The sequence below is a fragment of the Pongo abelii genome, chromosome 9, assembly GCF_028885655.2.
Source record: "Pongo abelii isolate AG06213 chromosome 9, NHGRI_mPonAbe1-v2.0_pri, whole genome shotgun sequence".
In the NCBI taxonomy this organism is placed as follows: domain Eukaryota; kingdom Metazoa; phylum Chordata; class Mammalia; order Primates; family Hominidae; genus Pongo; species Pongo abelii.
Window position 1 is genome coordinate 40,681,880 of NC_071994.2, and position 16,287 is coordinate 40,698,166.

At 36.6% G+C, this 16,287-nt stretch overlaps 1 protein-coding gene across 5 annotated transcripts in view; it reads right to left on the reverse strand.

Moving 5' to 3' along the window:
- ANO3 (anoctamin 3) overlaps nucleotides 1-16,287 on the reverse strand; it is a 469,771-nt gene that overhangs the window by 18,018 nt on the left and 435,466 nt on the right. For all 5 annotated transcript variants that reach the window (XM_063728504.1, XM_024255829.3, XM_063728505.1 and 2 more), the window contains 5 exons: nucleotides 10,976-11,087; nucleotides 10,221-10,278; nucleotides 6,023-6,120; nucleotides 3,238-3,371; nucleotides 1,939-2,091 (listed from right to left, as the gene is read on the reverse strand). In XM_063728504.1, the coding sequence (XP_063584574.1) occupies nucleotides 1,939-2,091; nucleotides 3,238-3,371; nucleotides 6,023-6,120; nucleotides 10,221-10,278; nucleotides 10,976-11,087 (555 nt within the window). The remainder of the gene's footprint in view (nucleotides 1-1,938; nucleotides 2,092-3,237; nucleotides 3,372-6,022; nucleotides 6,121-10,220; nucleotides 10,279-10,975; nucleotides 11,088-16,287) is intronic.

Below are 16,287 nucleotides of genomic sequence, written 5' to 3' on the forward strand. Positions count from 1 at the left end.
GGAAAAATTGATTAAGCATTGGGGAAAAAATCCTGGACATCAATTTTATCAACAACATATTCCGGATAAATCAACAATTTAAATGAACAACAATTAAATGCATCAACAATTTAAATGAAATAATAAAATGACAGCAAACAACAAGCAAATAAACAAAACAGAACAGACATATCTAAATAATGAAACAACAATAAATACAACAGGTGAAAAATCATTAGTTCTAAAGTACCTTTTTAAGAATGTCAAAAATAATAACAACTATGAGGGATACATGTCAATTGGATTATATATACAATTTAAAACCTTATCCAAAATAAAGTGAAAAAATTGAAAACCAGCATCTCTGTTTATATATATATATATATATATATATATATATATATATACACACACACATATATTTATACACACAGTTATGGTATGTATATATGGTATATGTGTGTGTGTGTGTGTGTGTGATTAGTATTCCCAATAAATATAGGGCCAGATTACCAAACAGATACAATGGCCAAATGACCAAAGAACATAAACACAATTAGCAAAGAAGGAATACAAATATACTTAATCTCACAGTTAGAAAAATGCTAGTAAATAGAACAATAAATTTTTTCCTCTTCAGATTCTCAAGGATAGAACAACAATCCAAAAATCCTTTTTACATTTGGAGTTGTTGCAGAAATAGAGAAATGTACTTATGATGAGAGTGTAAATTGGCACAGCATTTCTGGAGGACATGCTGCCAAATTACATATCAAAAATTTAGATGTGTATGCTCTTTGAACAGGAGCTCCAGTCTAGAAATGTATCCTGAGGAAATAATCTGGCAAAGTATATATGAATATGGTCACTTCAGTGTTGTTTATAATAGCAAAGTACTGAAGCAAGCTAAACATCTCTGGCTAAAGTATTATTTTTAAAAAATGTCATATACATATCATAGAAATTTGTGCAGGAATTATACAGAATGAGGCAGAGCTGTGTCTATTAACATGGAAAGGTATATATGAAATCCGTTTTAGTTATGACCAAGTTTATGAAATAGCATATTGAATGTAAACTTAATCTCAACTAAATTAATGTTCCTTTTATTATTTTCATAACAAAATGTTAAGTTTTGTTACGGTTGGAAGGGTGTTCTCACAATAGAAAACCACATGGTGCTAAGTAGGACCAACTTACGTTGTCTTAGTGCCTTTATGCTGCTATAATAAAATACCTGAGACTGGGTAATTTATAGCGAACAGAAGTTCCTGGCTGTTTTGGAGGCTAGGAAGTCCTAGATAAATGCACCAGCGGGTTCAATATCTGGAGATGGCCTTGCTTCCAGCTTCCAAAATGGCACTTTGCTGCTGTATCCTCTGGAGGGGACAAACGCTGTGTCCTCACATAGCAGAAGGTAGGAAAGCGAAAAGGGGATGAATGCTGTGTCCTCACACCACGGGGAAGTGGAAGAGAATGAAGTCACTCCCTCAAGCTATTTTTTGTAAGAGTCCTAATCCCATTCATGAGGGATCATGGCTTAATCACTTCTTTTTTTTTTTTTTTGAGACGGAGTTTCACTCTTGTTGCCCAGGCTGCAACCTCTGCCTCCCGTGTAAAAACGATTCTCCTGTCTCAGCCTCCCGAGTAGCTGGGTTTACAGGCACCCACCACCACGCCCGGCTAATTTTGTATTTTTAGTAGAGACAGGGTTTCTCCATGTTGGTCAGGCTGGTCTCGAATTCCTGACCTCAGGTGAACTGCCCACCTCAGCCTCCCAAAGTGCTGGGATTACAGGAGTGAGCCACCACGCCCGGCCGGCTTAATCACTTCTTAAAGGCCTCTTAATACTTTGACACTGGCAATTAAGTTTCAACATATGAATCTGGGGGCACACTCAAACCAAAGCACACCTATTGGTGTTAGCAGCGTAAAAATCGTTTAACTTCCGAATCTTACCTATGTCAGTTGCTCGGGCTGGCAAAGGCCTCCGCCATTGAGTGACAAATTTGTATGCATCCAGCCTGATTTCAATGATATTGTTTAACAAAGCCAAAAGAGGGGCTAGAGGAAAAGCCGCAACAAAGATGGTGGTAAAACCAAATTGCAAAACTGCAAAAGAAGAACATTAGGAAATTACTATATAAACTTTCTTTGTGACAAATTAGGTGCTTTATATAAATTGCTTTTGATGCTTTCAACATCCTTACAAAGTAGATATGTTTATCTCATTTTACAGTTAGGACAACTTTGTTTCGTATATGTTAACTAAACTTGCTAAAGGGTAGATAGCTAGAAAATGTTGAAACCTTTATTCAAATTAAGTTCTGAATGTATTGAAAGTCTATGGGCTTTCCACCTCTATATAATGCAGCATGAAGGAGAGAAAAAGAAGAAGAAATAGAGTGAAGATGGGAGACAAAACAGAGGAGGAGGAGAAGGAGGAGGAAGAAGAAGAAAGAAGAAGGAGAAGGAGGAGGAGGAGGAAAAAGAAGAAGAGAAAGAAGAGGAGGAAGAAGGGGGAGGAGTTAAGATTCAGAAGTTAAGATTCAGACGGAGTCTGTGCAAAGGTTTATTGTGAAAAATAATTATTGCTTTACGTGAGTAGAATGGTAGGTTTCTTAACATAGAAACTGGTTCAGCTGGCCAGGCGCGGTGGCTCAGGCCTGTAATCCCAGCACTTTGGGAGGCCGAGGTGAGCAGATCACCTGAGGTCAGGAGTTTGAGACTAGCCTGGCCAACGTGGTGAAACTCCATCTCTACCAAAAAATGCAAAAATTAGCCGGGCATGGTGATGTGCACCTGTAATCCCAGCTACTCGAGGAGGCTGAGGCAGGAGAATCGCTTGAACCCAGGAGGTGGAGGTTGCAGTGAGCTGAGATCATGCCACCGCACTCCAGCCTGGTTGACAGAACAAGACACTGTTTCAAAAAAAAAAAAAAAGAAAAGAAAGAAAGAAAAAAGAAAAGAAATTGGTTCAGCATTATTTTGTTTGCTTCAAATATTTGCTCATAAAATAGGTGTTCCACTGTGAGAAAAACTTTCATTTTGGTCAATGCATGGCTCTCAGAGAATAAAACATGTGAATCTGCCAAGAGTTAGTATCTCTAGCTCCTTGAGATGAAGGTGCAGATGTGTTTTAGAATGCTTAGGGTTGGAAAGGAAAGAGATAATTTTCTCTGTTGAACCAAAGCTTGTGTGAAGTAGAAAAATTGTATCAAGAAGGCCAAATAGTCCTGCAGATTTTTTTTTCCTTACCCATTTCTAAGTACTCATCCATCAGTCCATGAAGGTTCATGGGCTGCAGATTCCAATCATTTTCCCACTGAGGTATGGAAGCATCATGTATTCCCCGCTTGATTTTATGTCGTGACCACCAGTTCTGGATCAACCTACATCACAGAGCAGACCAAGGACTTTTGAGCTCTGATTCAAGCATCCGGTTAACAATGTATAGTGAATTAAGAAATGAGTAAAACCAATTCCAGCTCCTCGGAATTGGAGGTATTTGGTTTTGCCTTTTATAAAAGTTTTTTTATAAAGTTAAAAAAAATTTTGAAAGCTTAAATATCTTAAAGAATTTTTTAAAAATCTTTTGAAAAACTTTAGCATAGGAGAGTAGGCCGCAGCCTTCCAGAACTCTCCTAGGTCCTATAAATATCTACATATTTAGGAATTCATGCTCTATACACTAAAATGATCCTTGACATTGATTAAACAAATATTCATTTCTATGATTCCTTCCCCTCTCCCCACCTATAGAAATACTTAAACTTCTATGTTGCCTGCTGTGATTAGGTCTGACCCTTTCATTGCTCATAACCTAAAATCTTCAGAGCTATACTCTCTGAACAGGAAAAAAAATCATGTTTCACATAAACTAATTGACCCTTGGGTAGGATTTCAAAAGATCTAAGTTCTAGTTCCCATCCTGCAATGCATTAGCCATGTGATTTTTAGCAAGTCACTTCACCTCTCTGAGTTTAGAAATATGAGGAGTCTAAGTGTTAGTGATTATTATATTCTGCTATTGTAGTGAACAATAATTACTAGGCAATAAGTCTGTGTCCGTGAGTCCATTTCTCACACCTGGAAAGGAAGTAACAATACTGTTTTCTTAGCCCAAGTACAATCTTGGAATTATGTGACTCGGAAATATCCTGGTATGCACATATTGTGGCCTTCTGGGTAATGAATTATTTAAGAGTTCAATGAAAATTACCTCCAGGACAAGGTGAATTTTACAGGACTCGGTGAACAGTACCCAACTCTCAATTTTAATCATGGAACCTAAGTGGCAGTTGGAGGAGCAACCAGAGAACAAACGTCAGGCAGTGGAGGTTGCCTCCAGAGCCTCATGAAGGTGAAAAAGGGGCTGGAGGTGAGAGTTGAGGTGATCTGCTTGTTTCTATTATATGTATTTAGGTTCTGTTTAAAGTTTTGCTTGAAGAAAGACAATTGTGGTTTACAAGAGTTTTGCTTTAATGGCTGGTCTACTCCCGCTCAATTTTCTTTAACAAAGCCTTTGCCCAGATATCGGGAAGGGTAGGATGTGCCATGGTGCCCTTAGGATTTGATACATGTGATCCAGACTGACCCCTAGCGCAAGGCCATAATGAAAATGTTCTGTCTAAAGTGCACCAGATGTAGCAGTCCATGAGTAGTGATAATAAAAAGAAACAACTTTTTTATACTGCAATGACCCCTACATCATCTTGTTGATACTTATGGAGTACTCACAGCATGTTACATTCTGTGCTAAGCACTTGACACCTAATTCCTGTTTCTTTCAAACAATGTTTCCTAAACCCAGTTTTAAAGAAGTGACCCAAGAATAGGAAGGAACACCACAAATGAACTGGGCTCCCCAGTCCTCCATCCTCTATTCTCTCTTTGTTTAGGAGAGATTTGCTTAAATTTGTTTTGAATATTAAGTCTGTATAAAACTCTCTTCACAAAAAGGTTCTGTCGTTTACGATGAAGGTTTAAAAAGCACTGGGTCATCTCAGTTAATCTTCATAAATACCCTATTTTATAAATGGACTAAAAAAGCCTTAGAGATGTCAAGGAAATATTAAGCAAATTTAGCAAGGAAGAGAGAAGGAATTTAAACCAGGTCTGGGTAATTCCACAGCCTATGCTCTAAGGCTGCCTGTAAATTAACACAATACTTTATAGCAGATTGCAGGGTTAATATCACTTCTACAACCCCCAGGTCTTTGTTCAAGAATGTTCTGATAAAATATGTACCACCACAAGAAAAAAAATAAGACTATAATTTGATATATAACCCCAAGGTACTTACTTCATCAACCAACTAACCAGTTCTTCCCCAATAGTCAGGAAATTATTCAAATAGGCATGTTTTTAGTTGATTAGACTCAAAGCTTCAATATTACATTGTTTTAAATACCCAGTATTTTGCCAAATTTTAAAGGAAAGTGTATTTTAATATATGTGAAAGTGAGCATTCAGCACCTCTGTAAGCATTTCACAGGCAGCTAAAACATCTAAAATAATGAAAATAGAATGCTATTGTTTTGATGTTAGTACAATCAGCCCTGTTCTAACATTTTTTTCTTAGTTGTAACAAAGAGTACAAAGCTTCTCATCCAGGATTTGATCTTTGCTTTATTCTTTTGGGAGGAATGAAGGCTGTCTTTATTAAACAACAAACTTGTTCTGCTGGTAGTGAAAGAAACACCTTAGAAAATTATTTTTATATATACAACCTGTAATGTCAATCATGTTTTCAAACTAGTAACAAGTGTCTTAATGCATTAAACAAGTTACTCTACATTCATTATTCTGTTTAACCCTTACAGCTGTTCTCGAGGTAGATATATTGTTGATACATTCTTCGTGAAAACAGGCTCTCAAAGGTTTAATTTACACATGGGCAGACATTTAGTAAGGAGCAGAACAGGAATTGAGCCATCATTTGTCTGATTACCAAGACCAAATTCTTAAGCACTACTCATGCCACCTCTAGCTTTCCTCTTTGTGACTAGACATAAGGCAAGTTTGAAAATAATGTGCTCACGGGTATCCCAGTTCCATGAAGTTGTTCCATATTTGCTTCAAAAACATGATGACACCCATCTGGAGGCAGAGGTCTATCAAACAGCCACTAGGATGACACTGAAATAGAACATAAGAGCAATAATGATATTGGTCTTCTTCCCAGTAGGCTCAGACATGCCCACCTTTAAATCGTACAGCAAATTTTAAAGCTGGATCACACCATCTCGTGCATAAAGAAAATAAAAACAAGAAAGAAACAGCATGTATTAGGGCACTTGATGAGGGAATTCTTCAGTAATTATAATGAAATATCAATCAAAATTATAATAGCAATAACAACAAATCTAACTTTTAGTGAGTACTTACTATCTGCCAAGCTCTGTGTTAGGCATGATCACATTTAATGAATGCTATGGAATATTATATATCCATTAACAATCAGGTAATAGAAAATAGTTAATTCTATGGCATAATGTTTATAATATATTGTTTTTAATAACCTTTTTATTTCAGAATAAGTTTAGATGTACAGACAACTTGCAAAGATAGTACAGAGTTCCCATACACTCCTTACACAGTTCTAGCTGTCACTCCATACATTACCATGGTATATTTGACAAAGCTAAGAAAATAATATTAGTACATTACAATTAGCTAAACGCAAAGCTCTCTTTGGATTTCACCAGTTTTCCTCTCTCTGCTCCAGGATCCAACCCCACATACCCGATGGTATTTATTTTTCCTATCTCCCCAGTCTCCTCTGGTCTGAACAGCTTCTCAGTTTTTCATAACTTTAAATGTTTTTAAGATTGCTAGGATGTGTACCCTGTGGAATGTCCCACAATCTAAGTTTGTCTAATGGTTTTTCTTATGTTTAGACCAGGGTTATGTGTTTTGGAGAGACCAATCACAAAGGTGAAGTGCTATTTTCCTCACATCGTATCAGGGATACATGAGAAGCACATGACATCACTGGTGATGTTAATTGGTTAATGTAGTGTTTTCCAATTTTTTTTCCACTGGAAAGCTGCTCATTTTTCCCCTTTTTTGTTCTATTTTTTAGAAGGGAGCCACTAAGTCTAGCCCATTCTCAAGATGGTGGGGAGGTGTTGAACTCTACCTCCTGGAGACGAAGTATCTACATATATTATAATGTATTTTTAAGTGATAAACGCAACACCACAAAAATAATCCATCAGTATGATCCTATTCTTTCGTCTGTGCTTTTCTGCTTTTTTAGATTTTAAATAAGTTAGTATTAGAGACCCATACAAACAAAAAGGTGATTTCAACGAAAATCACAACCAATGTGTTTTACTTGAAAACTTTGCAGTATTCAAGATAGTTGGGTGGGAAGGCGTGGGTCTGTTTCTTTAGAAATGGGTACATGTCCTGCTCATAAGGAAGACAGTCTTCTTTATGGCTTTGATCTACAGTTTCTATTTCTATCAAATTGGTACTAGTGGAACTTCAAAGAGAACAAATAACTAAGATACAAAGAGCCTGCTTTTCCTGTTCCAGCCCAGTAATTTAAGACTCCCTAATCTGAGCCTGAGAGAGGATTTGCAAATGGTCATGCTTACTGCATGAAGAGGTCTAAATTCTCCCATCCAAGCAAACCTCTTTTTCTAGGATGAATTTAGGATTTCCTGAACTCTCCCAAATATATCTGATAAACGGGTTCACTGGAATGACTAAGGCAGAGTAATTATTAAGCTATGGGGGCAAATCACAGATCACAGCTACAAGCTGAAGCTCTTCATTTTTGTAGAGACTCAGAGGCAAGCTGACTTGCCCAAGGCCATGCAGTGTTGACTGGTGCTGTGGAAATGAAAGCCTTGTCCCCACTTCCCTAATCCACTGCTCTTTTATATTATACTAAGGATGAATTCCATTTACCAATGTGTTTGCTGCCTTGAAGTGTGGGTTTAACACAAACATATAATTTTGTGGGATGCGAAAAAGAAGATGATCATAGGATCATGTGATTGGTTCGCTACCCACAAAGGATAGGCCAAAGTGGGGTGGCTGGAATACAGGCCATTTGTAATTTTGTTGAAATTAAGCCTTGATGACTTTATGATTTATAAGGAAGAGAAGGGGGTCCAATAGTTTTTGTGGGTTTGTCCATTCACATAATGGTAGCCTTGCACTAAAGCCAGTCTATCAAAACTCTAAATTTCATTTGGTAGAAAAAGCCCATACTTAGAATGTGTAAAAAGGGCATGAGTAAGTGTGCAGAAGACACAGGCATTCATTCCAATTGCACACTCAAAATCATATGACCCTGGACAAGCCAAACTAGATGCTGTCGTGTATTTTTCTCTTACTCCTTGTGAGAACCCAGCATGGTAGTTGTTGGTATCTTCACTCTGTAGATGATAAAGCTAAGTGACAGAAAGAACTATTAGACTCCAATACCCAGGTTCCTTCACTTACTTTAGTATGCTTACTCTAAATCCAACATGGAAGTGTGAGCCAGCAATCACACAGCAATTTCTCAGCAAAATAAATTTTCATTATGTCTTTGATTATACCTACACGCCATCCAACTCATGGCTGGAAAGCACAGTGTTCAGAGCACAGACTCTGAAGCTACACTGAAAAGATTTAAATCATAACTTCATCAGTGTGTATGTTTGTACAATTGTAGGGAAATTACATTTGCAACTGCAGGCACTGCACATCTGTGACTTTGTTTCCTGATCTGTAAAATGGATATAATAATAGAACTGTGAGGATTAAATGCATTCATATACAGACAGCACTTAGAAACAATTGCTGGGATACATTAGCATGTAGTGAGCCCTCAATAAATCTTAGCTATTATTAAAAACTTTTTTATATTGATTTCATATAAAATATTAATGTGAGATATTATATAGTTGTAGTAAAAGATTCACAAGTCTAGCTTAGCCAGTTCACAAATATCCTAAAACAAACCATAGCACTTTTTAAATTTTGTAATTATGGCTATCATTAATTATAACTATTATTTTACATACACAATCTAATTTAATATACCAATCACCAGTATTACTGGGATAGCTATTCTTTATTTTTTCTGTTGTTTAGGGACACAGTCTTGGTCTCTCACCCAAGCTGGAGTGCAGTGGTACGATCATGGCTCAATGCATCCTCGAACTCCTGGGCTCAAGGGATCTTCCCACCTCAGCTTCCTGAGTAGTTGGGACTAGAAGCATGTGCCACCACACCCGGCTAATTTTTAAATTTTTTAAATAAAGACAGGGTCTCATCATTTTGCCCAGGCTGGTCTCAAACTCTTGGCCTCAAGCAATCCTCCTGCCTTGGCCTCCTAAAGTGTTGGGACTACAGGTGTGAGCCACAGGGCCAGGCAAGATAGCTGTTCTTATCACCAATTTACAAAAGAAGAAACTGAGATTTATAGACATTAAATCATGCATCTGGGTGGGAAGGATTAGAATATAGACTGTCAGTCTCCAAAGATAAAATATTTGTTATGTTTTATTGCTATGCCCTGTTCTTCAAGGCTATGAACAGAAATATAAAATGTTCAAGAAAAATATGAAAAATATTATCCATCTCATTAATAATTATAGAAACTAAAATCATTAGCTATTAGATTGGTAAAAGTGAAAATTCTACCATTGGCTAAATACTAAAGAAGCAGGCTCATACAGTCTAGGTAGGGGTGGCATTTGGAGGCCCATTTCTCAGTCTCAGTGAAAATATACAATATGCTTATCTTGTAACCCAGCAATACGACTCCTGGGCAGTCTTTCCATATAACATACATATTGTAAATCAATAAAGAAATACGAGTCTTAGGCAGGTACTTTTATATAATTACATGTTGGTGTTTCCAGTATGATGTCTTTTGGACTAAAAGGAAACCTAACATATTTAAAAGTTTGAAAATTTACCTAATGAATAATAATAATTTCCAAAAAAAAAAAAAAAAAGGAAAATTACTGGAGCTAAATTCCTGGGGTCTGTAAATAAAAGAAATTGATGTGATTAAAAAAATAAAGAGAGCTGAGGTGAGAATCTTGGGGTTTAACTTTTCAGTTCACCCCCTTTTTTGAAAAGATGTAGTTGCTTCCTTTCTGAACAATGTGTCATCTTCAATATCCATAAACTTCCCTGAACTTCTCCTTTCTTCAGCTCCCTTCCTCCCACAGTAACTGGCCCATAACCATGCCCATTCCTGCACTCACACTCCCAAAGTTACTTACTTCCTCCAGTCTCCACCGGTCAAAAAGTTTATTGTATTTTCCTGGGTGGCCTACGAATCTGTAAAAAGACATTTTAGTTCATTAGCATTTAAGTGGGGTTCACTGAAGAACATCTACTAAGGCATCATGACGAGTGCATGTGTGGGTAGACATAAATGTTCACTGGTGCAATCTGTCCCCAGTTGACTTCTGCTATCTTAAACATCAAAGTATCTGACTTACAAAGGAAAAAGTGATGCGTGAACTAATTGGTCAAGAAAGTACAGACAAACCAACTGGATGACATTTCTGACCCTCACACAGAGAGTCTTAACGTTTTGTTGACCTAGTTAATGACTATTACAATAATGTGCTGCATTGTTTGATCCAAAATGTTTCTATCTTCAGTATGTTTCCATGGCATTGGATGGAGTGTTAAGCATATGGCAAAGCAGAATCATTGGTTTAATATGCTGCTTTTTTCATATTTTGCATTAAAGGTGGAAAAATGTTAAGATGATAGGTAGAAGAGGTTTCCACATTAAGGAATTATAACCCAAGGTCACACAAAAATTCTTTGCTTCTTTAACAAAATTGTTACTGATGATGAAACAGACATAATTCAACTCAAATGCAGCAAATAGGTTTTTTTTTTTTTGTGCAACTTTAACTGCTGGTGGCTGTCAGAAATCATTTGAGTAAGAACAGTAATCGTCAATTAAACTATTGGCTGTGTTTTTCACTCTGTGAAGATAATGTACAAAAAGTTGACTTACCTTCCCAAAAAGAAAGCAATATAGAAGATAGAACTGTTTAAATTGACAAACTGGAAGAGGAACATCTTCAGGGCAAAGCTGTTTTCCCACTCAGATTCTGTTCGAGGATATTCTAAAGGGAACACAGGTTGCATTGACATAGGTGAAGTGAGGTGACTATCAAGACTCTGGACATGGAGGCAGAAACCCCAAGTTCAAGTTTGTTTTATTAATTTAATTTTTTTTTTTTTTTTTTTTTTTTTGAGATGGAGTCTCACTCTCTGTTGCCCAGGCTGGAGTACAGTGGCATAATCTTGGCTCACTGCAACCTGTGCCTCCCAGGTTCAAGCAATTCTTCCGGCTCAGCCTCCCAAGTAGCTGGGATTATAAGCGCCCGCCACCATGCCTGGCTAATTTTTTGTATTTTTAGTAGAAGTGGGGGTTTCACCATGTTCGCCAGGGTGGTCTCGAACTCCTGACCTCAGGTGATCTGCTGGCCTCGGCCTCCCAAAGTGCTAGGATTACAGGCGTGAGCCACCACGCCTCGCCAAGTTTTTTAGTTCTATGAGGCACTTAGTTTTGCTGATTTCTAGCATCTGTGTCTGTAAAATGTGAATGATAATATCTACTGTTCACATGATGAAAGGACTTCATAAGATAATCTTTAGACTTTCCCCACAGCTACAAAATTATGTTATTAATACACAAAGATTTTCAGGAGTCTCTCTGCTATCATCATTTAGCAGTAACCATACATAATGGATCAATCATTCACTCAAACTGGCTACACTCAATATAAGGGCCTAAACTGTCCACAGAGTTCTCTGAAGAATGAATATTTTGTGTACAGACAGAAGTGGAATGGTAAAGAGAAAAATGGTAAAGAGGTAAAGAGAAAAGAGAAATCAGTCAGGAGAGCTGAGCTCTTATCTCAGCCTTACACCTGACTGGCAGGTAATCTCAGGCAGGTCTCTTCACTTTTTTTTGCAGTCAGTTTGGTCATCTGCAGAATAAGGGATTTAGACAAGATGATTTCTAAAAACCCTGCCAACTCTAACATCTTATGGTTTTATAATGCTTAGAAGAAAAAAATAAGGACTGCCTGTACTGCAGCCTTAGCTCCTATCTAGTACTCAAATGAGTGATAGAAAATAGATATGTCTCATCTAACATATATTTTAACGTAATTGAAGAATTCAATAAAGATGGAAAATAGGATCTCATTTAAGGAAAACATACGCCAACATATGCACTAGCCCAATCACATGGAAGGAGGAAGGAATAGGTCCTGGGGAACTCCAAAGTCCAAAGGTGGTAGTTGCCAAAAGTAGGAAGGGTCTGTGGGCCACCCAGAAGGTGACTGGCAAGTGTGCCTCAGTAAGAACAGTCAGTAAGAACCTGTCCCCACAGGTTTTGACATGTCATGCTTTCATTGTTATTTCTCTCTAGTTTATAAATTTAGTTCATTAACACAAAACTTATTTAGAAAAGAGGATGTAGATTTTTAGGTAATTTTTATTGTGTAGATTAGTTTTGGTTCTTCATTTCTAATTTTATTTCAGCATTGTTCACAAATGTGTCCTGCCTGATTTCTGCTTTGAGGCAAAAAGTTGTGATGTCATTTGTGGCTAAATTGTGTGGATAAGTTTTGTCAATGTATCAAGTGCCTGAAAATAATATTTGTGTTCCTGTTGGGCATATGGTTTGTGTGTGTGTGTACATATATACAGACATATATTTTATATATATATTACATATATTTTTTATATATTCATATATTATATATATTTATATATATAAAATATATATATATATTTATATATATATATAATATATATATATATATTTTTTTTTTTTCTTGAGATGGAGTCTCACTCTGTTGCCCAGGCTGGACTACAATGGCACAATCTCGGCTCACTGCAACCTCTGCCTCCCAGGTTCAAGTGATTCTTCTGCCTCAGCCTCCTGAGTAGCTGGGATTACAGGCACGTGCCACCACGCCCGGCTAATTTTTGTATTTTTTGGTAGAGACAGGGTTTCAACATGTTGGCCAGGCTTGTCTCAAACTCCTGACTGCAGGTGATCTGCCCACCTCAGCCTCCCAAAGTGCTAGGATTACAAGAGTGAGTCACCACATCCGGTCTGGTTTGTACATATTTTTAAAGAAGGTTGTCAGATATGAAAGTCAAACACTGTGTATCCTTTTTTTTTTCTTGAGATGGAGTCTCACTCTGTCACCCAGGCTGGATTGTAGCATGGCAATCTTGGCTCACTGCAACCTCCGCCTTCCGGGTTCGAGTGATTCTCCTGCTTCAGCCTCCCAAGTAGCTGGGATTACAGGCGCCCGACAGCATGCTTGGCTAATTTTTTCTGGTGGGGAGGTATTTTTAGTAGAGACGGGGTTTCACCATATTGGCCAGGCTGGTTTTGAACTCCTGACCCAAGTGATCCGGCTGCCTCGGCCTCCCAAAGTGCTGAGATCACAGGCATGAATCACCACGCCCAGCCTAAATACCGTATATATTTACTTACGTTTTGACTATGGATTTTTCAGTTCTTTTCTATCATTTTTTTGCTATCTATATTTTAAAGCTTGTTAAAGATGCATAGAGATCATGATTATTATACTGACATGTTAGTTCATTTACTAGTATGCAGTATTCCTCTTTGCCTCTAGTTTCCCTAATATTAACTGATGACATTTGATTTTATTGTTACTATTTTCTTGATATATGTGCTCTTACTCCTCAAGTGTCAGTCATTTTTCAGCTTTTTAAATTTAGTTGTGTTTCTTTTCATTATCATCTAGCTGGATTTTATTTTTTGAAGTTTAATCTGTGTCCCAGTTTTCAAATGGTAATTATTCTCATAGATAATTGAAAGATAGATGGATGGATGGTAGGTCTGGAGATAAATACAAACACACTTTTTAAAATTTGTTTAATGATTTGTTTCATCTTTTCTTCCCTATTCGTTATATTGATCATGATTCTCACTATTTTATTTATTTTTAATGTGTAAATATTGCCTTATATAGAAGCAAATATTTTAGTTTTTCCTTCAAAGAAGCTACAAGAACAATAAAATAAACAGAAATAAAATAAAATGAAAGAACAAACTAAACAATAAAATGTTTTAAAATCTTCAATAAAATAGATAGAATGATTCTTGAACATGTCATATTGACTAACATTTATGAAGTCTAGTTATGAGAAGAGAGAAGACTCCACCACCCCAAATAAAAGATGTATAAACACTGTACTGAAGAGATTAACATTACTAAACATCCTATCAATAATTTTCAGTTGACAAGTTAAAACATTTATATATAATAAACAATTACCTACACAAATAGGACTTTTCAAAAAATGGCTCAAAAATAAGTAGGTATTCTTCAAAAAACTAATTACCAGTGCATTAACTAAAAAAAAAAAAAAAAAGTAAATATCCACCTCAGAATGACATAATGCCTGAATAGTCACATGGGTTGATTCTATGAAACTCTAATTAAATAGCAAATTTGCCTTTTGAATGTTTCAGAAAATATAAAATAATTAAAGTAATTCAACTTGCTTGGTGAGATTAACATAATATTGACTTAATACAGCACAGTGTAACAAGGCCAATGCAAGGATATTATAACCCACTTTCATTTATAAATTTACCACAAAATTCCTTACTCAACAATGTAATAAAAGAAAAGAAAACTATATCTTGACTAAGTCTACTGGCATAAGGCTAAATGCCTTCAAAGCCCAAAAACTTAACAATGAGGGGCAGAGAGTTTTGGTTTAATATGGTAAGGAGTGGTTAGGCCTGTAACAAACTAGAGAGTATGTAATTATCTAAATGCCTTATAAACTGTTTTTTATAAAACTGTGTGATAATAAAAGCTACATGTACACAAGAAAAGTGTTTGGATAGTTTGGATATCCTAAAACAGGATTTAGTAATAGACTTCATCCTCCCAAAATAAGACTTTCTCTGAAAGTTCATGTTTTCCTGATTAATGTCAAGTGACAATAATTAAGGAATCTATGTGGCCAACTAAAGTGACCCTTCTATGAGAAGCCAAACTGAAGATGTAAAGCGTTCCAAATTGTCCTGTGAGAAATGCCAGTGAAGACAAATAATACTTTAAAACATTGTCAAGAAAATTAAAGTTTTAAACTCTGTTTTTTACAGTTCTTAATTATATAAGGAGAACCACATACCTCTACATGTTATATTCAACACATTTATTTGTGGGCCATTCTTGATATATTTATTACTATTAATTTTTCATCCACTCTTCTGACAAGTGTTTACTGGGCTGCTATTTCATACTGGAACAGACTTGATACTATCTACACTATGATGATGGGGACTGAACCTATCTTCTTGTTATTTGTGAGATTTGCATAATTTCTGACACTAAAACCCTTCAAGGACAGCACAAGTAAAAATCTATGAACTATTTTTACTTAAAATCCCATTGGAAATTCCTAAATAAAATATAGCAGATTTAGGCCTGGTGCAGTGGCTCATGCCTGTAGTACCAGCACTTTAGGAAGCCAAGGCGGGCAGATACCTGAGGTCGGCAGTTCGAGACCAGCCTGACCAACGGAGAAACCCCGTCTCTACTAAAAATACAAAATTAGCCAGGCATGGTGGTGCACGCCTGTAATCCCAGCTACTTGGGAGGCTGAGGCAAGAGAATTGCTTGAACCTGAGAGGCAGAGGTTGCGGTGAGTCGAGATTGCACCATTGCCTTCCAGCCTGGGCAACAAGAGCAAAACTCTGTCTCAAAAGAAAAAAAAAATAGCAGGTTTAATTCAACAGTTTATTAAAGGAGTAATGCATCTTGATAGTCTAATGGTCTGTCTCCCTATCATGTTGTCTAAAATATTAGGTCCTCCATACATATTTCTTTTATGGATGAATGCATGCCAAACTTTGTACCTAAGGATTGAAAGAATCAGAAGTACATTCAACTCTTGGCCGTAAGAATTTTTTAGTCTTGTAAAGAAAGTAGATAGATAGATAGATAGATGGATAGATAGATAGATAGATAGATAGATAGATAGATAGATAGATAGATAGATAAAGAATAATGTAATAGATGCAGTAATGAAAGGAATCACAAACAGCTAAAGGAACGTTGTAGAGTGAAGAATTGAGAAGTCAACAAAGGTTTCACAGAGGCGAGCTCTGATATCAGAAAAGATTACTATGATTTTACTGGGAGAAATCATTCTAAATGGTAGTAAGGTTATATACCAAGTTGGAGACATGTTGAGTGCTATTCAGTTGCTTTACATATTCTGACGAAGATTACAATGTTCCCAGCAGAA